Source organism: Dipodomys spectabilis, unplaced genomic scaffold (assembly GCF_019054845.1).
Source record: "Dipodomys spectabilis isolate Male_0828 unplaced genomic scaffold, ASM1905484v1 ptg000030l, whole genome shotgun sequence".
Lineage (NCBI taxonomy): Eukaryota > Metazoa > Chordata > Mammalia > Rodentia > Heteromyidae > Dipodomys > Dipodomys spectabilis.
In genome coordinates, this window is record NW_024870707.1 from 5,130,546 (window position 1) to 5,155,837 (window position 25,292).

General features: G+C 46.9%; 2 protein-coding genes and 1 pseudogene across 7 annotated transcripts in view; all 3 read right to left on the minus strand.

Moving 5' to 3' along the window:
- On the minus strand, window positions 1-5,725 carry LOC122104797 (annotated as a pseudogene).
- Slc43a3 (solute carrier family 43 member 3) overlaps window positions 3,570-25,292 on the minus strand; it is a 41,466-nt gene continuing 19,743 nt past the window's right edge. For 4 of the 6 annotated variants that reach the window (XM_042676404.1, XM_042676402.1, XM_042676405.1 and 1 more), the window contains one exon: window positions 24,283-24,832. In XM_042676404.1, coding sequence (XP_042532338.1) covers window positions 24,728-24,832 — 105 coding nt within the window. In that variant the 3' untranslated portion in view covers window positions 24,283-24,727. Of the gene's footprint in view, window positions 3,589-7,659; window positions 7,671-24,282; window positions 24,833-25,292 lie in introns of those variants that run through there. The other 2 variants (XR_006147009.1, XR_006147010.1) reach the window with 2 other exon arrangements.
- Window positions 10,653-13,081, minus strand: LOC122105248 (bone marrow proteoglycan-like). Its single transcript, XM_042676406.1, has 6 exons — window positions 13,050-13,081; window positions 12,712-12,781; window positions 11,858-12,168; window positions 11,429-11,560; window positions 10,958-11,069; window positions 10,653-10,774 (listed from the first exon to the last, which is right to left on the minus strand). The coding sequence occupies exons 2-6, from the start codon at window positions 12,767-12,769 to the stop codon at window positions 10,716-10,718; spliced, it is 672 nt and encodes a 223-aa protein (XP_042532340.1). The 5' UTR covers window positions 12,770-12,781; window positions 13,050-13,081; the 3' UTR covers window positions 10,653-10,715.

The following is a 25,292-nucleotide window of genomic DNA, read 5'->3' on the forward strand; positions in this document are numbered from 1 at the left end:
TTAATTGGAGCAGACGAAGGGCGCATGCGTGTTTCACACAGAGCTCCTTGCCAGAAGCCCCCTAACAGCGGAGAGCAGAGTGAGGTCCGCTGTCCCCCTTGGTCTGGGTTCCGCCCGGTCCCTCCCGAGGTTCCTCTAGGTCCCCTTCCACAGCCATGGCTGTCACCAGCTAGCTGTTCCTCACCATGACCTAGGCTGTGTGCTGAGCGCCTTACGTGGTCTATGGTATATAGGCTGACCACAATGAGAGGTAGGCGCTGGCCTGGTCCTCATAGTACAGGTAAAACCATGGCGACTGTGTGTAGGCAGACGATGTGCCTGTAATCTCTGCTGGCAAGTGGCAGAGCCAGCACGTGAATCTCAGCCCTCTTGCGCATAAACATCTGGTCTTAGACTCTCCTAAACTCCTTCACATCTGCCACCCCTGCTGGTGCCCACATCTGCAGCTCCTATCTGGCATCTTGTCGCTCAGCTGTCTCTAATCCCCACCTCTTTCCCTCTCCCTCATCCACACCTTCTGTTCACATCTGTTCTTCTCACAGATCACAGTAGTTACTCAAAATTGCCATCCTCATATCAGAGGAAGGAAAGGACCTCCAGCCAGCTTCTCCCCCCTCCCTCCCCCCCCCCCCAAGGCACCTGACTACTTGGTTCTGCTTAAAGGATCTCAGCTCTCCCCATCAGCAAAATTCCAGTTCTTCAGCTTGGGGAAGGTGGGGGGCTGGTGCGACTTGAAGGGGACTCCAAGCAGCCCAAAGGAACCCTTTGCAGCTGGGCACCAATGGTTTATACTTGTAATCCTAGCTGCTCAGGAGGCTGAGACCCAGTTGGAAGCCAGCCCAGGCAGAAAAGTACCTGAGATTCCTATCTCTGATTAACCAGCAAAAAGCCATAGTGAGCTGTGGCTTAAATAGTAGACCACTGTCCTGGAGCAAAATAAACCAACTCAGGGACAGCTCCCAGGCCTTGAGTTCAAGCCCCAGTACTGGTGCACGTGCACACTCACGTGCGCGCGCGCACACACACACACACACACACACACACACAGAGAGAGAGAGAGAGAGAGAGAGAGAAGCCAGAAGTGGCGCTGTGGCTCATGTGGTACAGCGCTAGCCTTGAGCACAGAGAGGCTCAGGGACAGAGCCCAGGCCCTAAGTTTAAGCCCCAGGACAGACAAAAGAACAAAGATTAGAGGCATGAACTATCTGTGTCCAGTCAGAACTATAGTTTTTTTGTTTTTGTTTTGTCAGTCGTGGTGCTTGAACTCCGGGCCTGGACATTTTCCCTGCAAGACGAGCACTCTACCGCTTGAGCCATGGCACCACTTCTGGTTTTCTAGTAGTTTATTGGAGATAAGAGTCTCATGGATATTCCTGCCTGGGTTGGCTTTGAATTATGATCCTCAGATCTCAGCCTCCTGAGTAACTGGGATTATAGGCATGAGCCACTGGCTGCCAGATATAGTTTTTCATTCAGCTCTGAGGAAGGGTGAGAAGATGAGAAGTAGGAAGGGGCCTTGTTTTGCAACATGTTACAGTTTAGATCTGGAATTTCCCCCAAACTTCCATATGCTAAAAGTTGGGTCCTCAACTCATGCTTCCATTTGGAACTGGTGGAACCTTTAAGAGGTAGAACCCAGCTGGAGAAAGTTAAGTCATTAGAGTGCTTGGGGAGGCTACTGGGCCCTTGGCCTCTCCTTTCCCATGTGTCTTCTCTGTCAAACACCTCAGCATGGTGCACCATGCTACCAGAGACCCCAACGAAGAAGGCCAAGTAACCATGGATTGGAACTATGAACTAAACCTTCCTTCCATAGTAGCTGGTGGTCTCAGCTGTTTTGTCGCAGTGAGGGAAAAATTGACTACTTGATAACAATTGCCAATACCCTGGGTGTAAATACTCCCACAGTGGCTGATCTCCCTCTGCAAGCATAGTGTCACTGTGCATGGAATCTGGTGTATGTGTGTGTATGGGGGGCGGGGGGAAGAATGTGGACAATCCTGTCAAAGCACCACAAGCCATCCTCGATTGCCGCTCTCAGAACACCTTTGTCACTGGACTGAGACTTGGCATCAGCAGGCACTCTCTTAAGATGATTAGGAAGAACTTCCTGTCCTTAGGGGACCCTTGACTTACCCAGCTCTTGAGGGGGCCTCCAATCCAGACCTGGGCTTGAGATTGTTTTCATGTCTGTTATGGATGGAGACAAGCTTGCCTTTCTGGCATCTCTTGCAGAGGGTCTGTGGAAGCAAGAGGTGACATGGAGGATCCACTTTTGAAAATCCCTCCATTAGTTTTTAAATGACAAGTCACCTCCCTCCATCCTGTGCTTTGCTTCTGGAACTGTCAGGATATCTTTGCAGAAAATAATAACTATGATAACAAATAGTAATTAGCGATTGGTGCTAATTAATAAGAGTTAGTATTCATAAATAATAATAATTGCTACTATTATTGTCACTATTGGCCTTTTGGATATTCATAGGATCATTACAGGCCTTAAAAAATTATCAACACAAGAAAGCAAGCCACAGGCACCCAAAGAGAAGCATTATCTAGCCGTTTCTTCATGTATCAAAGCAATTTTGAGGGCTTTATATGGTCAGCAAGCCAGATGTTTGCCACCTTTGGAACTTCCAATGACTGTTCTGAATGCTTTATCTCATTAGCCCTCACCAGAGCTCGCAGGGATTGACAAACACTAGATGGTCAGCACTCTCAGCTAACCACAGATTCACAGTACTTTTTTTTTTTTTTTTTTTGTCGGTCGTGGGGCTTGAACTCTGGGCCTGGGCGCTGTCCCTCAGCTCTTCAGCTCAAGGCGAGCACTCTACCACTTGAGCTACAGCGCCACTTCCGGTTTTCTGGTGGTTTATTGGAGATAGGAGTCTCACGGTCTCTCCTGCCCGGGCTGGCTTTGAACCGCGAACCTCAGATCTCAGCCTCCTGAGTAGCTAGGATTACAGGCGTGAGCCACCAGCGCCCGGCGATTCACAGTATTTTTTCAGTTGTGTCTCTACTGAACATGCACATTCTTTCTCCCAGTCAACAAAGCCTGACAATGATGTATGTAGAATTTACACTGTCATAAGTATTACAAGTTCTCTAGAAATGATTTGAAGCAGAAGGAAAGATGTCCACAGGTTATATGCAAATACAGATCACAGATTTGGGGAATTCTGAAAACAATCCCCCATGGATACTTCATTTTTTCTTGTTTCAAAAGTGAAGTGAGGGCTGGGAATGTGGCTTAGTTGTAGAGTGCTTGCCTAGCATGCATGAAGCCCTGAGTTTGATTCCTTAGTACCACATCAGAAAAAGCCAGAAGTGATACTGTGGCTCAAGTGGTAGAGTGCTAGTTTTGAGCAAAGGAATCTCAGGGACAGTGCCCAGGCCCCAAATTCAAGCCCCTGGACTGGCAATAAAAAGTGAAGTGATTGCCCAGGTAACATACCCAGTGGAAGGTGGGGTGATCTTTTTTTTTTGTCAGTTATAAGTCTTGAACTTGGGGCCTGGGCACTGTCCCTGAGCTCTTTTGCTCAAGGCTAGCACTCTACTACTTTGAGCCACAGCTCTACTTCAGGTTTCCTGGTGGTTAGTTGGAGATATGGATCTCATGGACTTTCTTGCCTGGGCTAGCTTTGAACTGTGATCCTCAGATCTCAGCCTCTTAAGTAGCTAGGATTACAGGTATGAGCCACCAGAATCTGCCTAGAGATAGTATTTAACATGGGGATAGGAATCTAATACCAGAGAATTGTTATTGCTATTATTTGGATTTTGGTTTGGGTCCCAAATAGTGGTTCTCCAAGTGCAGCTCTCAGACCAACAATATCATCATCACCTGGAAATCTGTTGTAATTGCCAGTTCTCAAGCCCTACTCCCCTTAAATCAGAAATTGTAAATGGGGAACCCCAAATCTTGTATTTTAACAAAACCTTGGGTGATTGCAAAACCACTAGTCTAAATGAATAGAGAAGAGAAGGTTCCAGCCACGCTCTTCTCTTTCCCTAGGCCTTCAAGTCCCCTCTGCCACTTACGTAGCCTCAGTAAATGTGTCAGGGGTCCACACCAGCCGGTAGTGGCAGGTCTTGCACTCCTGACTTCCTCCACATGAACTGTGTCCTCTTCTCTGGGACACAGCAAATCCTTGTCTAGAGCATCTGGGTTCCACTCCATGGCCTCCTCCTCTTCCTCCTCTTCGTCTTCCTCGAAGGCATTTTGACGCTTTAAAGCCTGGGGTCCTCTCCCTGTGCCTGAGTAACCTCTTGGGTCAGGGCGACTCTCTCTTTTGCTCCCCCTCACCATCTAGACCCTAGCCCAGATCTGTTTTTGTCTTTGGGCTCTTCAGATGGGGGGCATCACCATTCTCTACAAAGAAGAGGTATCGATCATCATCATATCAGGAGGTCCTGTATTCCAGAACCATGGATAGTTCCAACCATGGGGCTCATGCTTTCTTGAGGACGTCACCTGCAATCATAAGAATCCTCACTCTACTGCCTTGTTGGTGGGAGTGTAAACTTGTTCAACCACTTTAGAAAGCAGTGTGGAGATTCCTCAAAAGACTACACACAGAGCTCCCCTAGGATCCAGCAATCCCACTTTTGGGCATTTACCCAAATGTTCACAAACAAGGATATACTAAAGCTACCAGCACAACTATGTTTATCTCAGCATTATTCACCACAACGAAAATATGGAACCAAAATCCCCTCAGTAGATGAATGGATCAAGAAAATTATATATATAATATAAAATTATAAATATAAAAATTATATATACAATAAATTATATTTTTAAAAGAAGCCTCTCTCAGCCAGATGCCAGTGGCTCACGCCTGTAATCCTAGCTACTCAGGAGACTGAGATCTGAGAATCCTGGTTCAAAACCAGCCTGGGCAGGAATATCCATGAGTCTTTATCTCCAGTGAACTACTAGGAAACCAGAAGTGATGCTGTGGCTCAAGTGGTAGAGCACTCACCTTGAGTTGAAGAGCTCAGGGACAGCGCCCAGGCCCAGAGTTCAAGACCCACCACCAACAAAAAGAACAAAAGAAAGAAGCCTCTCTCCATCTTGGTAGTGGGTGAGGAGAGATGTTCTGGGTCAGACCCACCAATGGATAAGAACCTGCCCTCTGGCTGACACCACAGGTGTGAATGTGGAGGGGGGGGGAGGGAGGAGCCACAGGTAAGAAGCCTAGGACAAGCTCACCAGCCCTTCACCTTCATACAAAATTCATGGCACAGTTCTAGGTCCAGGAGAAATCTCACCAGGGATGGGCTGAGTCAACTGAAAAGAAGAAACTATGGCCACGGCCCCATCAAAGCGAAAAAAGCAGGGACAAAGCCAGGCCTTTGTGGCTCATGCTGCAATCCTAGCTACTCAGGAGGCTGAGATTTGAAGATCATAGTTCAAATCCAGTCTGGGCAGGACGAAACTCTTATCTCCAGTTAACCTCCAGAAGTGGAGGTGTGAGTGAAGTGGTAGAGCACTAGCCACAAGGGAAAAGAAAAACAAAGGGACAGCACCCAGGCCCTAAGTTTAAGCTTCACCACTTGAGCCACAGCACCACTTCCGGTTTTCCAGTACCAGCACGAAAGAAAAGAAGGTAGGAGAAAAGAGAAAGATGCATGAGAAGGGAGGAGAGACTTACCTAGAGGAAGAGAAGACATTGTCCCCAGAAGAAGTGGCAGGAGCAGCAGGCCTTTCATTCCTCCTTCAATCTTGTAGCACCTTTCTTGCGGCTGTCCTGTGTGTCTGGCGCAGCTCCTGATATTTGTTTTGTTAGAGAATCTGGAGGAAAATAAAGAGGGGAGGGTGACCGAGGTTAAAAAACAAAAACAAGGGTTGGGAAGTTGGCTCAGTGGTAGAGCGGTTGCCTTGCATGCCTGAGGCCCTGGGTTCGATTCCTCAGCACCACATAAGCAAAAAGAAAAAAGCCAGAAGTGGTGCTGTGGTTCAAGTGGTAGAGTGCTAGCCTTGAACTGAAGAGCTGAGGGACAGTGCTCAGGCCCAGAGTTCAGGCCCCACGACCAGATCCCCCCCCAAAAAACACAAAAAACAAACAAAAAACCAGAACTATATAACTATAACAAAAACAGAACTATATATCTATAACTATATAACTGTAACTCTTCCCAGCCCAAATCCAGACTCTGCAGGGAGAGACAGTCCACTCAGAGTCAGACTGGCTTCATTTGTACCAGGGAAGAGAGGAAAGGCAGTGGGCCAGCAAGTCCTACTTCACTCAGACTTAGGGTTCTTCTACCACTCACCTCAGAGAGCTGGGAGATTTTCTACTTCCGGTGCTTCTAACTGCTGGGCTCCACAATCAGCCCCTATACCCAGTTTTTGGGGGGAAGTGAGAAGGGGCCCGGATTGTTGCCCCACACCAGGATTGGGTAGTGTTGAACTAATAACAAATTTGCCCCATTTTCTCAGCCCTGGACCCAGCTTAAGGCTGGGACTATGGGCCCCCTTCTTTCTGGGGCCTGTTGTCCTAAATGGGACCCAACCTGTGCTGGTTTGTCTGAGATGTCCATTTCATATCCTGTCAATGTCCAGACTCAATTATTGTGAGTGCTCAAGTCTGAACAACGTCCTTTAGCTCAAGAGCAGCCTCCAGGAGCAGCTCAGGTCCAGAGTTCAAGACCCAAGATGAACAAAAGAAGAAAAGGAAAAGAAAGGAAAGGAAAGGAAAGGAAAAAGAAAGAAGGCTTGTGGTGGGTGATACTGACTCACAAGAAGAGCCAACCTCATTGCTCACCCCAGCCATCGAAGGGAACGTTGCCTGTGGGCTGGGCCCCGGGATGAAGGAGTAATGTAGAGGAGGAGGGCTCTATTCTTCACTTCCTCACTGAGAAGCTCCAAAGCTTGAAACTCAAAGACCAGGTTTGGGGGCCTGGAATTGTCTAATCTTCCCACAGATAAAGTAGAGCTTGTTAGGTTTTTAAAAAGAGGTAGCCGAGTAAGAACAGCACCAGCACGCACGTGGTATTCAGGTAAGGGGTAGGTTTATTCAGTAAACCTGCTGGGACCAGGCAAGGTTGGCACTCCACGTGGTTTTGAAAGGCCTGGCAATGAGAGAGAGCTGGGAAAGAGAGGAAAGAGCTAGGAAAGAGCAGAGAGAGGGGTAAGAACAGTAGCACTCACGTGGTATTCAGGTATTCAGAAGACCTGCTGGGACCAGGCAAGGTTGGCACTCCACGTGGCTGGGAAAGAGAGAGGAAAGAGCTAGAGCAGAGAGAGCTAGAAAAGAAGAGCAAGAGCAAGAGAGCTAGAAAACAAGAGCAAGAGAGCGTCTGGGCCTGGGCTAGGCCTTATGTACGGTATGGGCGGGGAAAGGTGTGGCCACATCAAATTCAGATGTGACCTCAGCGGATGCAGATGTGACCTCTTCCAGGTGTCCCAGTTGCCTAGGTAACGCAGGTAATGGGGGAGACTTTGCTGCGAGGAGGGTGGAGTCTGCTACCCATCCAGGAGCGGACCTTACAGAGCTGTCCGTTAGACAGGGAGATAAGCAGCTGAGACCATTACTCAGCAATCAGGCCCCAGAGTGACCTCTCAGTTGCTTTCCTACTTTTTAAGACCCTTGGGCACTGTCCTTGTGCTCTTCAGCTCAAAGCTAGCGCTCTACCACTTGAGCCACAGCACCACTTCCAGTTTTCTGATGATTCATTGGAGATAAGAGTCTCATGGACTTCCTTGGCCAGGCTGGCTTTGAACCACCATCCTAGATCTCAGCCTCCTGAGTAGCTAGGATTACAGGCATGAGCCACCAGTGCTCAGCTCACCACAAACTTTGGATCATGTTCTTTTATTATAGAGTTTCAGAGTGCCTGATGGGTTTCTTTGACACAGCAAGTCAAAGATCAGTCTGAAGTCCATTATCTTCCAGCTCCTTACCTACTTCATAGCTTCCTTCCCCCAGCCTCCTGACTGGACCTCCCTTCTTCTCCAGGGCCATACCCCCTCTTGCATTTGACACTGCTTTCTTTTTTCTTTTCCTTTTTTGACAGTTTTAGGGCTTGAACTCAGAGCCTGGGCTGCTTTTGCTCAAGGCTAGCACTCTACCACTTGAGCCACAGTGCCACTTCTGGCTTTTTCTGTGTATGTAGTACTCAGGAACTGAACCCAAGACTTCATGCATGCTAGGCAAGCACTCTACCACTAAGCCACTTTCCCAGCCCATGACTCTGCTTTCTTTACTCACAAACCCTGGGGAAGGCTGTTCTAATGACTTCAGTGGATGTATCAGTGGCCACCATGATCCCTGTCTGATTTAAAACCAGAAGTGGTGTTTTGGAAAGACAATTCCAGATCAGATGCTACCGTTTATTAAGGTTTACATATCCACTACGTCTGTACTTAATTTGTACAAATCACCCTACAAATTGGGTATTGATGTCTACAGCCTGCATATTTACTGCAAAAGCTCAGGGGAGGCCCAATAATTTATTCAAGTTCACACAACTAGTAACACTAGTGACACACTCACTTTGTCTGACTCTCAAATCCTTGTTGGATACATCTAAATGTACATCTAAATATAACCCTCGAATAACCCAGCCAAGGGAGTCAACCTTCCCAAACCTCTGGCTTACTGTTTGTATTTCTTTCCATAGGGATTTCAAACTCAGCCTCTGCATTACACAAAGGGTGTGATTTATCATCTGAAGAGGGTGTTGATGTGATATATAAAATAATATGGCCCAGAGATGGCCTATCTGTATCTCAGTATTTTTATCTGTAAGCAAGACAGTGACAGGAATTTCCTCTAAAGAGATTTGCTAAATTAGGTCTCACAGAAGAGTATCTGGTACACAGAGTTGGTGGTCCTTACCAGTCACCTTCTGAGAGGTGGGGGGGAAGTGATCCCTGTCAGGAAAGCTGAACTAAGACCAGGACCTTGGGGACACAGAGGCAGTGGAAACTGAAGGATTGAGCTCTGAGTGTCTGCTTTGCTCCAAGGATTCCATTCTAAAGATGTGTTCATTCCACCAAGCCCAGTTACCTTCTTGTTAGAGCTGAGGGACTCACATACAAACCCCCGTATTTAGAATAAGACTATTAGTAAACTCAAAATATACCCAAGATCACCTTATGTGATACATTTTACCCTATTCAAACTAGCCAATTGCAAGCGGATTATGAACCTGAGCTCAACCAATCTGAGCAGAGGGGCGTGGCCTGCCTCCTTGGGGATAAATAGGGGAGCAGCCTGCCGGCTCCGTGTGCTTGCTGGCCAGGGTTTTGGCTGTTGGCACAGCTTCCTGAGGAAGTAAATCTTGCCTTGCTGATACAACTCTTTATCTCCAGTGGTTCTTGGAGAGCCTACTTATAACAGTATAAAATGTATTAGATGAAATATAATAGATTCAAGGGAGATCTCAAATAGAAAAGCGAAATCAAAGTTCAGCAAAATAAAACACCAGGAAGCAAGTACTCCAAAGGGATGGGTTGAAATCAAAGAGAAAGTGATACCCCAATGAAGAGAAGAAGAGATGGAGTCAAGAATCCAATGTATAATCCTACAAAATTAAGAAGGGGTCGGTAGGGGAAGGATGGGTGAGAAGAATGTTGACATTGATCAAGATACATTGAATTCATAAACTTCTTTGTTAAACTGGCAACTCCTTTGTACAACTATTTAAAGATAATACAAAAATAGCAAAAAGAAAACCCACAGCCCACTTTGTATTTGGAAATATAGGACCAGTATCCTTATTTCATTATTTTTGTTTGTTTGTTTGTTCTTGCAGGTCTTGGTACTTAAACTCAGGTCCTGGATGCTGTCCCTGAGCTTTTGTGTTCAAGGCTAGTGCTCTACCAATATCCATTACAGGTATGAGCCACTGACGCCCAGCCATTGTCTTTTTTTTTTTTTTTCAAAAGCAAACATCTTACTGAAGAAAATCATCTGCATCTCGTCAAGGGCCCCTGAAACTTGCATAGAGTACACAGAGAAACTACAGTAACTGCACCTAGTAAAGACACCCAGAGACATACAGGACATGACCAGGAAGCCAGAAACTCCTTCCTGCCCCCTTCTTGACCCTACCACTGCCGAAGGGACCTGTAGGAATGAGGAGTCCCAGAAGTAGAACCCAAGACAAGGATTTGGGTTGACATGGGTGTTTGGAGACATTGGGAGAAGAGTAGAGAATTCCTCTCGGGACAGGTAGCTGGCACTAAAATGGGTTCTAAGGCCACCTTAGCATCTGAGTGAGAAGCAATGCCCAGTACGTGCCATGAATTTTTTCCACTTGAAGGGAAAGAAGAGAGTGCTTTCCCTCCCATCCACTGCTCAAGAGATACGTGAATTTCCTTGCACAACATGCCACACATAGTTTGGGCAGGACTTGGAGACAACAGTGTTGGGAACCTTAAATGTCTGGAATGTGTGATTGCTTATTTGCTTCCTTACCATATCTAATCTCAAGTTCCCAGTGACTGGGTACCATAACAAGAGCCACTTACACCCTTTCCTGTGTCACCAGGTCTCAGGGCCACCACCCCTGCCTCGTCCTGGAAGAATGGTAACCGCTTGAAAGGCACGAGGGTTGGGAGAAAGTGAGATGAAGTAGAGTGGCCAGGGATCACACGAGAGCATACATCTGTTTCAGTGAAGCCATTTTATTGTTAGGGAGGTGGTGGGAGGGGAGAGGCAGTTGTCCACGGTGCAGTAGATTTGAACTCCTGTCTAGGGTGCTCAACGGGAACAGACAAAGGGGAGCCTTTTACAACAGTGAGATGTGCGCCAGCGGCCTCCTGTGAAGATAGAACAGCAAGGACCCTTCGGCATCTTGTCTACCCCCACTCAGTCCCCAAGACCTTTCCCACCAATGCCAGGTAGCCCCCTGGAGACCCCAGCTTTCTTCCTGGAGCCTCCTCTTTGGGACATCCCTCCCCCCTTTCCAAGACCTCCTGGTGTTCCTTCCCAGCCCACTGTACCTTGGACACACATGGACACGCAGCTGCCCCCGTGGGCCGAAGGCTGGCACTTAGCCCAGTTTGCAAAATTCCAAGAGCTGTTGTCAACCCAGTAAAAGCGCTTGCAGTAACCCTGGGGAAGAGAGGAAGGAGAAGGGAAGGGAGAGAGCGAGGGAAGGAGGGAGGGAGGGAGGTAACTGATGTCTAAGGAGGAGGCAGAATGGCATTGTCAGCACAGTCCTCGCTAGCTCTGCCTTCTGCCCATTGGGCCCTTGATCATTGACCGCCAATCCTGGTCAACTAAACTATTGACCCATCACCCTCACCTTCGGTGTTGATCCTGATGATGTGATCATTTTAATGTCCCAGCAAGAGGTGAGGCACAAGCCACTCCCACTTCAGTGGTGAGCAAACCAGCCCCAGACTTAGCAGGGCATTAGGGAAGTCTAGAGGAAGTTGCAGTGGCTGTGGTACTCCCCCCATCTCCCTTACCGAGCCAGAGATCCAGCCTCCAATCCAGACTTGACCCTGGTTGAGCTTCTGGACAAAGCACTGGATTTGGTAATTAGAGATGGAGTTGTGGATGGAGACGAGGCTGCCCCGGTAGCACCTTTGGCAAACATGCTGCAGGGGATGGATGGATGAGAAAGGAGGGGGTGTTCCTCAGAGTTATAGGGAAGTCTTCCGTCTCTCAGCCCCCAAAGTTCCTCTGCTTACTGCCTTCGCACAGCGATTTAGATAGAACAAAAGGCAACTTTTCCACCTGGCCCTCCCCTCTTCTTTCAGTGTCTCTGAGGGAGTTTTCTGGCTCTGGAACACCCCCTAGAGCCCCCAAAGAGGGGCAGGATCTGTGACAGGAAGGCTCAGAGCCATGTGCCCCACCCCCTGCCCTTCTCCCAGCCTCAGCCATGGACCCCTCACCCGAGCTTCACTGAAAGTTGCGGCTGCTGTCACCAGGATGTAGTGGCAAGTTTTGCATCCAGGGATGCCCAGCAGTTCCACTGTGTCCTCTTTTGCAGGACACTGAAAGCTGCTGTTTGCTATATCCAGGGCTGAGACTGGCTGCACAGCTCCTTCTTCCTCAGAGATCTCTTTACTTCCAGAGCCCTCGGCCTCCTCCAGCTCCATCAGCTCCCCAGAAAGGAGATCTTTAACTTCCTGAGTGGGCCACTCCTCCTCCCGAGTCAGGCTCTTATCTTCCAAGGGACTCTTAGAGTTGGGAGTATCAGCACCTGGCAAGGAGAAAGACCAAGTGTTCTTCCTTCACGTCTTCCCCTGGTCTCTGCAGGACCATGGACAGCGACTGCTCCCCCACTGCCTTACCAGAGTACTCAGGCAGAGGAATCTAGAACCAAGTCTCCACAAGGAGACCCACGTCCCCCATGAAGTCTAGGCAGTTAGGAGGGAAGACTAGAGTTGGTCATCTGTGGGCTTGCGCCGAGCTCCACCAACCATCCAGTCAATTTCTCTCATTCTTTGTAAAACTGGTATATAGTACTACATGGAGGCTCGAGGAAAACTAGAGGAGATGACACATAGGTAAAAGGAAGTGATCATTATGGGGAATATGTTAGTCATAACATAGAAAGAACACAATTGAGACCGTCACAGAAGAACCTGGAGTGTGAACATCATGGATGTCCTAAAGCGTTCTTTCCATTTGTGGCTACTGAGTTCTGATTCCTCAAGTACACAGAAATTCTAAGTGAGGGAAGCATCAGAGAATGGGAGTAGGAAGGAACAATGGAGAAAGACCAAAGGCAAAGGAGACTTACGCATCAGATGAAGAGCAGACGCGGCTCCAACCAGAAGAGCAAGAAGCAGGAGTTTCATCTTGGCTTTGTTCTGCAATGGAGAACATTGTCTGTCTGTCTGTCTGTCTGTCTGTCTGTCTGTCTGTCTGTCTGTCTCTCTCTCTCTCTCTCTCTCTCTCTCTCACACACACACACACACACACACACAAGAAGTCCTGATCTCCTGGAACACACCTGAACATGAAAGTCACACACAGCACTGCAGGTCCCCCAGACCCCTCAGCCAAGGCTGGGTGCCTCCCAAGAGACTGAATCGTCCCCAGAGAGAGCAGCAGCCATCAGCGAAAGAGCTCACCTACCCAGAAGGTCTTCGGAAACTTCTAAAGCTCCGATCCTCCCTTCCTCCATCTTGCAACGGCATTTTTATAGACATACCATGGAGGAAGTGGCCTAAAGGAAGTGGGGTTTGCCTCAGCTCCAGGGAGATAGGAAGACGGATAATTCTTTCTTCACTCTCCTGGGGACTCCACTCCATAGCTGTTAGGTGTTTCCCTCAGCCCCACCCTTCCCAGGCACCTGGAGGTCATTCTGTTTCTGCTCTGGGCTGAGAGTTCTAATTCTGCACTGCACATCTGAAAGTCCTCAGAAGCTTTTCCAGATGCATGCCTTTCCTCCTTCGTGTAGGAATCCATGATCGGATGGAGATTCGGGGAGCAAGTCTTCCAATATTCATTAGAATTAAAAACACATATTTGAGAAATTTGACTCCTTCATGGTTATTCTTTAGACACTTATAAATTATAAGAAACACTTTAGTTAGGTCAGTTTTATTGTTGGCAGAACTGAAAACAACCTGGACTCCCACCAAAAGGCTAGGAAATAACGTGGGTCTTGACTATGCTATTCTAAACTATTCTGACTCAGGGGCACACACCTGTACTTCTAGCTGCTACTCAGGAGGCTAAGAGAAGAAGGATCATGTTTCAGAGCCAACCCAGATAAAGAAGTTCATGGGACTTCATCTCAACCAGTAAAAGCTGGACATGGTGCTCTGTATTTTTTCTCTCTGCTAACATAGGAAGTAGAAAAAGGAAGATCACAATCCGAGCCAACCTGGGCATAAATTTGAGAGAGACTCTATGTAAAAAAAAAAACAATGAATACAAAAAGGGGTGGGGATATGACTCAAGTGGTAGCATGACTGCCTGGCAGGCAAAAGGTCCTGAGTTCAAACTCCCGTGGCATCAAATTAAAAAAGAAGAGCCAGACACTGTAATTCTACTCAGGAGGCTGAGATCTGAGAATCTCAGTTCAAAGCCAGCCTGGCAGGAAACTCTGTGAGACTCTTCAGTTAACCACCAAAAAGCCAAAATTGAAGGTGTGGCTCAAAGGTAGAGCAATAACTTTGAGCAAAAGAAGCTCAGGGGACTGATAATGTAGCTTAGTGGTAGAGTGCTTGCCTACCATGCAAGGTTCACTTTCTCAGTACCACATAAATAGAAAAAGCTGGAAGTGACACTGTGGCTCAAGTGGTAGAGTGCTAGCCTTGAGCAAAAGCAGCTCAGGGACAGTGCCTGGGCCCTGAGTTCAAGCCCCATGACTGGCAAAAAAAAAAAAAAAAAAGGAAGAAGCTCAAAGACAGCACTCAAGCCCTGAGTTTAATCCCTAGAATCCCTAGGACCAGCACACACACACACACACACACACACACACACACACACACACACGGGCTGCATCTATATATATAAAGCTGGGGTGGGTGTGCTATATTCGACAAGACAAAAACAACACACACAGAAAGACATTCCGTATGACAAAGTTTTATAAAGAAAAGGAAAAAAATCCCTCATGCCAGTCCTTACCATGAGTTTGCTTTCTTTGATTTTGAGGTTTGGAAAAGATTCCCACCACACCATTGACCTGGAAGGGGGGGGTCTCCCTTGGGGCCCTCCATGAGCAAAGAGAAGGAAGAAAGCAAAGGGGGATTGTTACTTTCCTTCTCTTTATAACTTCACATTCCTCCAGTGGCTTGATATGGGCTAAATCTATCATTTAGAAGTGTTTTTAAATCATATATATACATATATGTGTATATATATATACACGTATATATATATATATATATATATATATATATATATATATATATATATATGCCTCTCACTGGAAAATTCTGGCCAGTAGGTTTGGAATAGAGACTGGGTAACAAGACTAGAATGAGTCTGGGAATCTCCCCTTTCAGGAAGTGTTTCTCTAGGTCTACTGCTTACCTTCAGTACTCTGCCAACACATCTCCTTCATTACTATAATTATGAACAGGGCCTGAGTGCTGTCCCCCCTCTTTTTTTTTTGCTGGTCATGGGCCTGAACTCTGGGCCTGAGCACTGTCCCTCAGCTCTTCAGCTTAAGACTAGCGCTCTACCACTTGAGCCCTAGCGCCATTTCCAGCTTTTTCTGCTTATGTGGTACTGAGGAATTGAACCCAAGGCCTCATGCATACAAGGCAAGCACTCTACCACTGAGTAACCTTCCCAGCCCCTGTCCCTTAGATTTTTCACTCAAGGTTGGTGCTCTACCAATTGAGCCACAGCTCCACTTCTGGCTTTTGGATGGTTAAGTGGAGAAAAGAGTCTCATAAGAGTTTCTTACATGGGCTGGCCTCCAACTTTAGTCCTCAGATCTTGGCCTCTTGAGTGGCTAGGATTACAGGCATGGGCCACCAGTGCCCGGCTTCGTTATAACAATATTTGCTGACACTTTAAAGCAATGTGCATGGTGAGTGTTATCTCATTTAAGCCTTTTTAAATAATCTAGTGAGCTGGGTAACTGATGCCTCCATTTTCCAAGTGAGGAAACTGAGGTTCATTATGCTTTTTGACCCCCTCTCCACCCTACCATCCAAATGGGTCAACTACCCTATGCTTTGGACCTCTATTTTTTGTCCTTGTTGTAGTAGCCATATTCACCTCTTTGGTGAGATTATCTGGTTCATGGATCAATGTCTATCTTCCCTCCCTTTTTATGTTTCACAATAACAGAGGCCATATTTATCTTATCTTATCTATCTATCCATCCATCCACCATTTATCCATAAATCCTATGTCATCTATTCATCCATCCATCTATCACTTTTCCATCTGTCTTCCCATCCATCCATCATCTATTATCTACCTTTTATGCAAAATAATGTGCTTTCAGGTCATGTTGCTTTACTTGTCATTATGTCCTTGTTTCCAGGTTCAAGTCCTGGATCACAGTAGGGGCTCTATAAATAGTTGCTGAATGAATGAATGAATATATGAATGGTTAGAATGCAAATCTGGATCTCTCTGCCACCACACTTCCCTCCCTTCCCGTGTGCTCTGTGTGATTATATGGAGACAAAAATCCATGTGTGGCATAGATCTTAACTTCCATTTGTCTGCAGCCTGGCTTTGCAAGCTGGGACAAATCCAAATAAAAACCAAAGGACAAGGGTCAAGATTCAAGTTAGGCAGCCCAGAAGGAAGCCCACTTCCCGGGAAGAGAGAGCAGAAATGCCTCCATGGAAACACAGAGCCGCCTCCAGTCCTGACAGGTGGTGAGTAGAAGGGAAGGAAATAGAAGCGTTTCAGGTAGAAGGGGCAGTATGAACAAAGCTGTGTCCATGAGATGACCATGGCATATGCAGAAGACAATGTCGTCTCTTTCAGAACCAAAGACCCCAATATGCAATTGAGAAAGGGTGGAAACACCAAGAAAGAACACATATCATATTGTGCCAATGACCGAGATTCCTCCCTCGTCTCCCACTAGTTGAAGAAGGCAGGGTGAGCAAGCGCGGCCACTGTATTATACAATGTACACTATGCAAAATATTGAACTTGAGAGGAGGGACAGCAGAAGAAAATGGAGGAGAATGAAGGAAAGGGTGGCGCTGCCCACTCATCACCTGGCTTACAGAATTATAACCCCTCTGTAAGACTCCTTAATAATAACAATAAAATGGTTGTTACAAAATCATATCCATCAAAATCAACTCTAGGAAATGACAACACAAGGTTGTTTTCTTTTTTGCTACTTTCGCTCTCTTTTCTTTTTGTCCTGTCTGTTCACTTATCTGTCTTTTGGAGGGCGAAGGGGGCACAGAAATGGAGGAATGAAGGGTGGACAAATGCAGCAGTGGTACTCACTAGACACTATGTTGAAAATGAGCTATACAGCTTGTGGGCAGGGATGAGAGAGAAAAACTTGGAGAGGGGAATGGGGTGACATTGTCCAAAAAATGTATGTGTTCATATCTGACCTATGCAACGGTAGCCCCTCTGCACATCATCTTTCTAATAACAATTTTAAAAAGTTAACGTTTAAAGATTGAAGGAGCTGGGAGCTGGTGGCTCACACCTGTAACCCTACCTATTTAGGAGACTAAGATCTGAGGATCCCAGTTCAAAGCCATCCTGGGCAGGAATATCTGTGCAACTCTAATCTAGAATTAACCAGCAAAAAGCCAGGGGTGGAGCTGTGTCTCAAGTAGTAGAGCACTAGCTTTCAGCATAAAAGTTAAAGGACAGCAGCCAAGCCGCTCCCGTATTGGCATAATTAAAAAATAAGAAGGATGGCTGGAAATGTGGCCTAAAGGTAAAGTGCTTGCCTTGCATGCATGAAGCCCCGGGTTCGATTCCTCGGCACCACATACACAGAAAAAAAAGCTGGAAGTGGTGCTGTGGCTCAAAGGGTAGAGTGCTAGCCTTGAGTAAAAGACACTCAGGGATAGTACCCAGGCCCTGAGTTCAAGCCCAGACTGCCAAAAAAAGAAGGAGGAGGTGGCGGGAGGGGGGGGGGGGGAGAAAGAGGAGGAAGAAGAGGAGGAGGAGGAGACAACCTTCTAGGTCCAAGTTGCTGCCTCAGAGACTGACCTGCAAAGCTGAGCCCCTGCCTGCTGGGGCAGATAAGAGGTGTTGAAAGGCTAACACAATCCAGGGACCAGGGACCCAGGAGATAGGGACGTGGGCCGTTGCTCTGTGAAATCAACCTCAACAACAGCTCCCCTAACACTTCCCCCTTTTGATGCCCCAATGATCGACAGACTAAGGTAATTGATATGTTGGAGCTAGAGATGACCCGATCCAGTCTCCATGTCTCAGATTTGGAAGAACACTATTAGATGTTTGATAGGAAACATCAGAGCCCAGCATCCCCATGTGTCCCACTCAGAGTTCTCCTGCTCACCTAGCAATAAACCCAAACTCAATGCCACAATTCCAGCCTGGGCCATCCATTAATAAGATGGGTGCCACTGACTCAACCTCCATCAAACTGGAACCAGCTCCACTGATCAACTTTTGGTGTGGGGTGTGTGTGTGTGTGTGTGTGTGTGTGTGTGTATGTGTGTTGGTACTAGGGCTTGAACTCAAAGCCTGGGAACTGTCCCTTCGCTTTGTAGCTCAAGGTTGGCATCCCATCATTTAAAACATACCTCCAATTCTAGCTTTTTGGTAATTAATTGTGGCTAGCAGTCTCATGGACTTTCCTGCCTGGGCTAACTTTGTACTGGGATCCTTAGATCTCAGCCACTTGAGGAAGTAGGGATTATAGAATGAGCACCTGGCTCCCCAGCTAAAGTCTTCCCACTAACTTTAGCTCATCTGCCAAAAGTCACCTCCTCTGAGAAGCCTTCTCTGAAGACCACCCCACGCCTTATCTAGTAACTTTGTTCAATATCATCTCCTCTGTTTCCACGAGAGCCTTGGCCAAAATAATAAATAATCATCTTGCTTATGCATCGATTTCTTATCTTCTGTCTCTCCGTCTCTCCCACTAGCAGGAAGTAATCCTTAATGACAACAGAGACGTTGTCAGTCTTGTTCAATCTTATTCTGCCTAGAATTCCACTAAGGTCAGAGGAAAAGGTTTTCAATTAGATGGTGAATTTATCCATCTATTGACTAATTAGCTTGAACACTGCACCCTGGAGAAAGTCTGATTTCCCATCAATATATACATATACGTGTGTGTGTGCGCGCGCGCGCGTGCCTGCCTAAACCATCAGCCCCTAGACCATGAATCATTCCCTCATTCAATAGCTACTCAGAGGTAGTCTGTGCTCTCAGGTTGGTTTATTGTGGCAAATAAATAAGAAAGACATCAATACCTATTAGGGAGAGAAGGCTCTGCTCTGAGAGTTCCGGGTGTGTGCTTACAGGTGTAGAACACGTGTGAGCTGGGAGATCCGAACTTGCTGTTCTAACAAGAGTTGCATACAGGACAGGCAGAGAGGGCTTCCTGGAGGAGCAGTACTTAGGCTGGACTCTGACGGACTGACAAATAGAACAGGCAGAGGAGGTGTGGGAGGACATGTCTAGAGACGAAGCCAGGGCCTTGGATAGATGGCACTTGAGCTAGAAATATAGCTGATTCATTGTTTCCTGGAAGTTGAACAACACCGTGGCTTCTCTGCTTTATACCAAACCCGGGTCCTCCTCCAAATGGAAAACCCAAGCTTTCTTTTTTTTTCTTATTTTTTATTTGTACCTCCCTTCCCACCCTCCCCCCTCCCCCCCACCCAATCAAACCCCCCTCCCCCCCCCCACTCCGACATTGTAAAGCTGGTTTTGACATGACATTTTGTACTTCTCATTGTTGCAACAGGTCCACCTGAATCCTTAAGGAAAACCCAAGCTTTCTTAGTCCTCACACCATAAAATCTGGTTTCTATCCTTCCAGTTGCTCTACCAAAAGCCTCTTCCTCCCAAGATCACCACAGACCACTCAATGGTCAAACCCAACAGTCCATCTTCAGTTCTCCGCCTTCTTATCTTCTTCACTGCCCTCTTCCTAAACATTGTCTCCTGCCAGGGCCAATAGCTCATGCCTATAGTCCTAGCTACTCAGCGGATCTAAGACTCGCAGTTCAAAGCCAGCTGGGACAGGAAAGGCCATTCGACTCTTATCTCCAATGAACCAGCAAAAATCCAAAAGTGGCCCTGTGGCTCAAATAGTAGAGCACTAACCTTGAGCAATAAAGTTCAGGGACAGCGCTGAGACCCTGAGTTCATCCAGCATCAGCACAAAAAAAAATCAACTGCTGTCTAGTATGAAGACCTGAGTTCAAATCCCACTACCACGCACACACAAAAAACTATCAGTGGGTGTGGCTCAAGTAGTAAAGTGCCTGTCTATAACAAAAATTAATAGATGCTGGTGATTATGGTCCTTCTCTGTACCAGGGCCAAGTGTTTTCACAGGAAACTACTAATCCTCACTACCACCCTACCCCTAGAAGCAGATGCTGAAATCTGCTTTTTTTTTTCCCCAGCAAGGAAACAGAGATGCCAGAGCTCAGCTCATTCAAGGACACTTGGCGTGGGAACGTGGGAACAAGAGGCTGAACTGTCTCCAGTCTCTTCACCTCTGCTCCAAAGGGAATAGAAAGCCCTCCCCCTGGGAACTGACATGTCTGTGCACTTGGATTTTCCACATTGACTACAGGAAGAACGGACATAGCATACAGATACATACACACACACACACACATTGAATATGAAGATTGATATTTTGCATTGACTTTGGCTTAAGATTTGGGATAATTAGAAAGTCTTTTGTTTTCTTTTTCCTTTGATGTGTTCCATCTCAGGCTGCCTCGTTAGATAGGAAACTAAGCCACAGAAAAGGCTGGGAGGATGGTTTCTTAGCCTGACGTGAGGCTGCGGCATTGCAGACTCCTTCAGAGAGGAAATGAAGACATAGCTCACTCTGTATTTCTCTGAGGGCATCAGATGCCCCTAGAAACACCGGCAGCCAAGTGGCATACCTGCTTCCAGGCAGGTGGCTCCCACAGACCCCACTCAAGTATGCCAGGCTCTGATTGAAGTGTTGGGCTTTCATTAAGTCACTCAACCCTGACAACTCCCCAATGTATTTCTGTGACTGCTCCATTTCACAGTCCAAGTCATGGAGGCACAGTGAATTGAAGTCCCAGAGTCTGTGGAAGAGCTGGAAGATGATCTCAAACAACCCAATCAAGTCCAGAATCTAAGCTACTTTTACCCTTTAGTCCAAACCTTTCTCTCTAGTCTTGGCCACAAAGCCCAGGGGTATCTCCATTACAGCTGAGGAAACTGAGGCTCAGCAGAGTGGAAAGGTTTTACTGAGGTCTTGTAGCTGGTCAGTACTTGCAAAAACTCAGACCTCTTTTCAAACCACACACTCTACTGCTTCTGCTTAACATTAACAAAACGCTGAGGGGGCCTGTGAGCAGAAGTGTAGGGTCAAATGTTTACATAAAATCAGAGCCCAGGCATGGTGGCGCGTGCCTGTAATCCCAGCACGCAGAAGGCTGAGGTGGGATGATTTTGAGATCCAAATCAGCCCGTGCTACGTACTGAGATCGGTTCCTTTCTGCACACCAAAGGACTGAAAACAAACATGGAGGCAACAAGGAAGCCATGGTTGTGTCAAAGGTGTGAGCCATTAGTGGTGTCTCTTGACCAAGCCATTCTGCATTTTCAGATCTGTCTTGCAACAGTCACGTGTCTTACGGAAGAATAAACGTAAACTAAAGTGCAGTGGCTTGCGAGGCCAAAACACCAGCTTATGCCCCAGCCTCACAAGTCCATTGCTGATGGACTCTCTTCCTTGGTAAAACTAAACAAAAATAAATAGGGCTGGTCAGAGTCACTTCTGACCTAAAGAGAGAATAAACACTGCCCAGAGTCTCAGGCCCCTTCTTTCCAGGGCAGGTTGCTAGACCCCTGCAGAGGCCCTGCCTGCCACTGCTCACTGCTCAGTGTCTCAGGTCCTTGTTGGCCAAGACTGATGGCTGGACACAAGCGTTGTGCTGAAAACTCATTGCTAAGGCAACCTCAAGTTTATGAAACTCTGCATTGCTTATTTCCTTACTTGAAAGAGCGGTTGGTTCCCCTTGAGGAAGAAGTTGCCAAAGGGGGACTGTTTCTCACTGTCTCTGTTCTCTTTTTGTTTTATTTTTGGGTGTTTGTCTGTTTGGTCTGCAGGATCAGGGCTTGAGTTTAGGCCTTCTCACTTGCTAGGCAAACATTCTGACCCTTGGGCCCTATTTCCAACCACTTTTGCATGTATCAGTATCTATCTATATCTAGTTAGATAAGGTGTCATGATTTCTTGCCTAGACTGGCTTGGACCCTGATCCTCCTACTTATAAAAGCCTCCCACATAGCTGGGTCAGCAGGTGCATGCCACCATGCCTGGCTTATTGGTTGAAATTGGGTTCTTGATAACTTTTTGTCGAGGCTGGCCTTGAACCTCAGTCCTCTGGGTCTCTACTTCCTGTATAGCTGGGATTACAGATGTGAGGTACAACATCCAGCTTTACTGTCTCCCTTCTTGCCCACCTCCATCAGGAATTATCTCTAATTCCCGCAGGGTGTGAGTGTTCTCTGTATTGTGTGTGTGTGTGTGAGAGAGAGAGAGAGACAGAGAGACAGAGAGAGACAGAGACAAGAGACAGACAGAGACAGAGAAAGAGAGTTTCTTTTAAAGATGATGACTTTACTGAGATATAATTCATGTACCAATTTGTCCATTTTTCTTTTTGATGGTACTGGGATTTGAACTTTCTAGATGAGGACCTTTTTTCCTTCAGTTATTCTTCGGCTTGGTTCTTCACACTTTCTGCTCAGGCTGACTTCAGACCACAGTTCTCCCGACTAGGCTTCCCGAATAGCTGTGATCACAGGCATGTACCACTAGGGCCAGCTCATTTTGTAAGACAGGATCCAGCTCACTTTCTTGCCTCAGCTGGCCTGGAACCACAACCCTCTCGATCTGTGCTTTCCACACATGCACGTGCATGCTCACACGCATACACACACATGCACGTGCTTTCACTCACTCACACACACACACACACACACACACACACACACACACCTCAGTCCATAAAAAAGGCAGAAAAACAATGGCTGCTTCCAACACAGTGCTTTTATTGTTCTATGAAATTATGCCACAGAGAAATGTTTTTTGGTTTTTTTTCCCTTTTTCTTTAAATTGTTATTGTAAAGGTGACTTCCAGAGAGGTTACAGTTGCATAAGTCAGGCAAAGAGTACATTTCTTTTTGGACAATATCACCCCCTTCCCTCCCTCACTCCCAGTTTTCCACTTCCAACCCCACTCACAAGTTGTATAGGTCCTTTTCAACACAGTGGCTACTGAGTACACTGGGAGAAATGTTTTATTTTTTCATTTGTTTTAAGGGCCAGGTGCCAGTGGCTCACGCCTATAATCCTAACTGCTCAGAAGGCTGAGATCTGAGGACTGCAGTTGAAAGCCAACCCTGGGCAGGAAGGTCCGTGAGACTCTTACTCCAAATAACCACCAGAAAACTGGAAGTGGCGCTGTGGCTCAAGTGATAGAGCACTAGCCTTGAGTAGAAAAGCTCAGGGACAGCACCAGGGCCCTGAGTTCAAGTCCCATGACCAACAAAAAGAAAAGGTAGAAAGTAAACCACTATCTTCCTGCCTGAACAGGAGACACCCCGGAGGGCTCCTCAGAAATCTGTCCGGGGGCTGAGCCAGTTCACAAGGCTCTTAAGGGTGTCTGCTCCGACACACCCACTGCTTTGACAGCCTCCCAGGACATCAGCTCCAGAAAGAACCTTCAACTGTAAGCTCTTACTTGATTCACGAGGGGAAAGTGAGGCTCAAGCCTGCTAAGGGCAAGCCCCAGGTCAACTGCATCGGTGGAAGAGCTGGGGCTCAGGCCCAGGCACCTCCCATCTCTTCTTCCTTCTCCCAAAGCTTACGAGAGCTCTCCAACCAGAATGTGCGTCTGAGTCCCCTGGGCCTTCCACCTGCAAGGCCAGTGGAGTCCCTCAGCCATGACAACCTCTTGCTTCACCTGGACAGTCACCTGGTGGCAGGTACTGCAAGTGAAACACCTCCATATCGCTTGTCTCCAGGTCCTCAAAGTCACGTGCATGGAGCAACCGCCTGCCTTGACGTCACTGAGAACGTCCACACATGCCCTGGCCTTGGGTCTGTATGATAGCAATCTGCCTGGCAACGAAGATGCTTTTTCTTTTTCTTTTTTGGTGGTAGTAGGATTTGCACTCAGGCCTCATGTTTCCTAGGCAGGAAGTACTCTACCACTTGAGTCACATCTTCAGCTTTTAAGGCTTTTGTTATTTCTTTTGAATAGGATTTTTTTTTATTGTGAAAATTCCATACAGAGGGGTTACAATTACATGGGCAAGATAGTGAGTACATTTCTTATCAAGCATTGTTGCCTCCTCCTTTGTTTCCCCTTCCCATCCCTTCCCCTCTCCACCGCCCCCCAACCCTCTCCCCCCCACCCGCCCCCACCAAAGTTGTAAAGTTTGTTTATCGACAGAACATCATATACATCTCATTGTTGCAATGGGTCCACCTGTATCCCTATTTAAACAATTTGTTTTTTCCCTTCCCCTCCACAAATTATACCAACATCAAATACAGTGAAAGCAGGGCTTATACCCTGGGGGAGGTACATACAAAGTAACAAAGAAATCATCTTATAAATATGTTGGAAACAATCGCAAGAAAGAAAAAAAAACATTTGAATCCTTATCTTGGGGTTCTTTTCACCTAACATTAACTTGTCTGACAGTTTCTGTTTGTCTCAGACTTTTTTTTGCCCAGGACAGCTTAGATCGATCCTCCTATTTATGCTTCCCAATGTAGTTGGGATAACAGATGCATGCCACCACACCCAAGTTTTTATTGGTTAAGATGAGGTCACATGAACTTTTTATCTTGTCTGGTCTCACTAGCCTGAGGATCTTGGCTTCCTGAGTAGCTGGGATTACAGACACCAGCCATTATGCCTGGCTGCGGTTCTCTTCTTGCTGGTCAGAAATCCTGGCTTACAATGAGATGTTCTTCCTTCCTTTTTTCTTTTTTTTTTCCAGTCCTTTTGCTTTCTTTTTTAAAATAATGGCTACTTAATAGAAGTAGCTTGAGTGGGCAAAGTCTTTGCAATCCTCAGAGGGGAGGAAAAGTTAGGGAAAACATCCCCAGAGCTTGAAAAGCAATGACTTCTGATCTACGTAGCCAGAGAAGGGCTTTCTTTCTGAATGCGGCACTCACGGTACACCAAGAAGGGATGGATGAATGTCAGGAGAGTGGCCAGCACTAGTGTGACATTCACCTGGGGGAAGAGGAAGACAGAAGCCAGTCCAGCGGCTCTGAGACACACCCACCTCCGCCCACAGATCAGAACTGAGCTTAGTTCACAATCTACCCTCCATCAGGACACTGTAGTGCTTGGGAGGAAGGACTTAAAGTTGTTTTCACAATGAGGAATTCCCCCCCTCTTTTTTATTTCCTGGCACAGTTCCTGGGGCTTGAACTCAGGGCCTGGGCTCTGTCCTTGAGCTACTGTTTTGCTCAAGGCTAGCACTCTATCACTGGAGCCACAGCTTTATTTCCAATGGTTTTAGGTAGTTAAATGGAGATAAGAGTCTTATAGACTTTCCAGCCCAGGCTAGCTTCGAACTGTGATCCTCAAACTTCAGCCTCCTAAGTAGTTAGATTACAGGTATGAGCCACCAGAGCCCAGCTTTCCTCCGTCTTTAAGCTTGTTCCTTCCTTTTCTCCCAGTGACAGGT

Excerpts from the sequence above, each read along its gene's own strand:
- LOC122105248 (XM_042676406.1), bottom strand. The coding sequence starts at position 12,769 with ATGAAACTCCTGCTTCTTGCTCTTCTGGTTGGAGCCGCGTCTGCTCTT. Across the intron at positions 12,169-12,711 it reads GTCTGCTCTTCATCTGATGC|GTGCTGATACTCCCAACTCT; the intron begins GTAAGTCTCCTT and ends TCTCCTTGCCAG. Across the intron at positions 11,070-11,428 it reads GAGGCTGGATCTCTGGCTCG|GGTTACTGCAAGCGCTTTTA; the intron begins GTAAGGGAGATG and ends TCTCTTCCCCAG.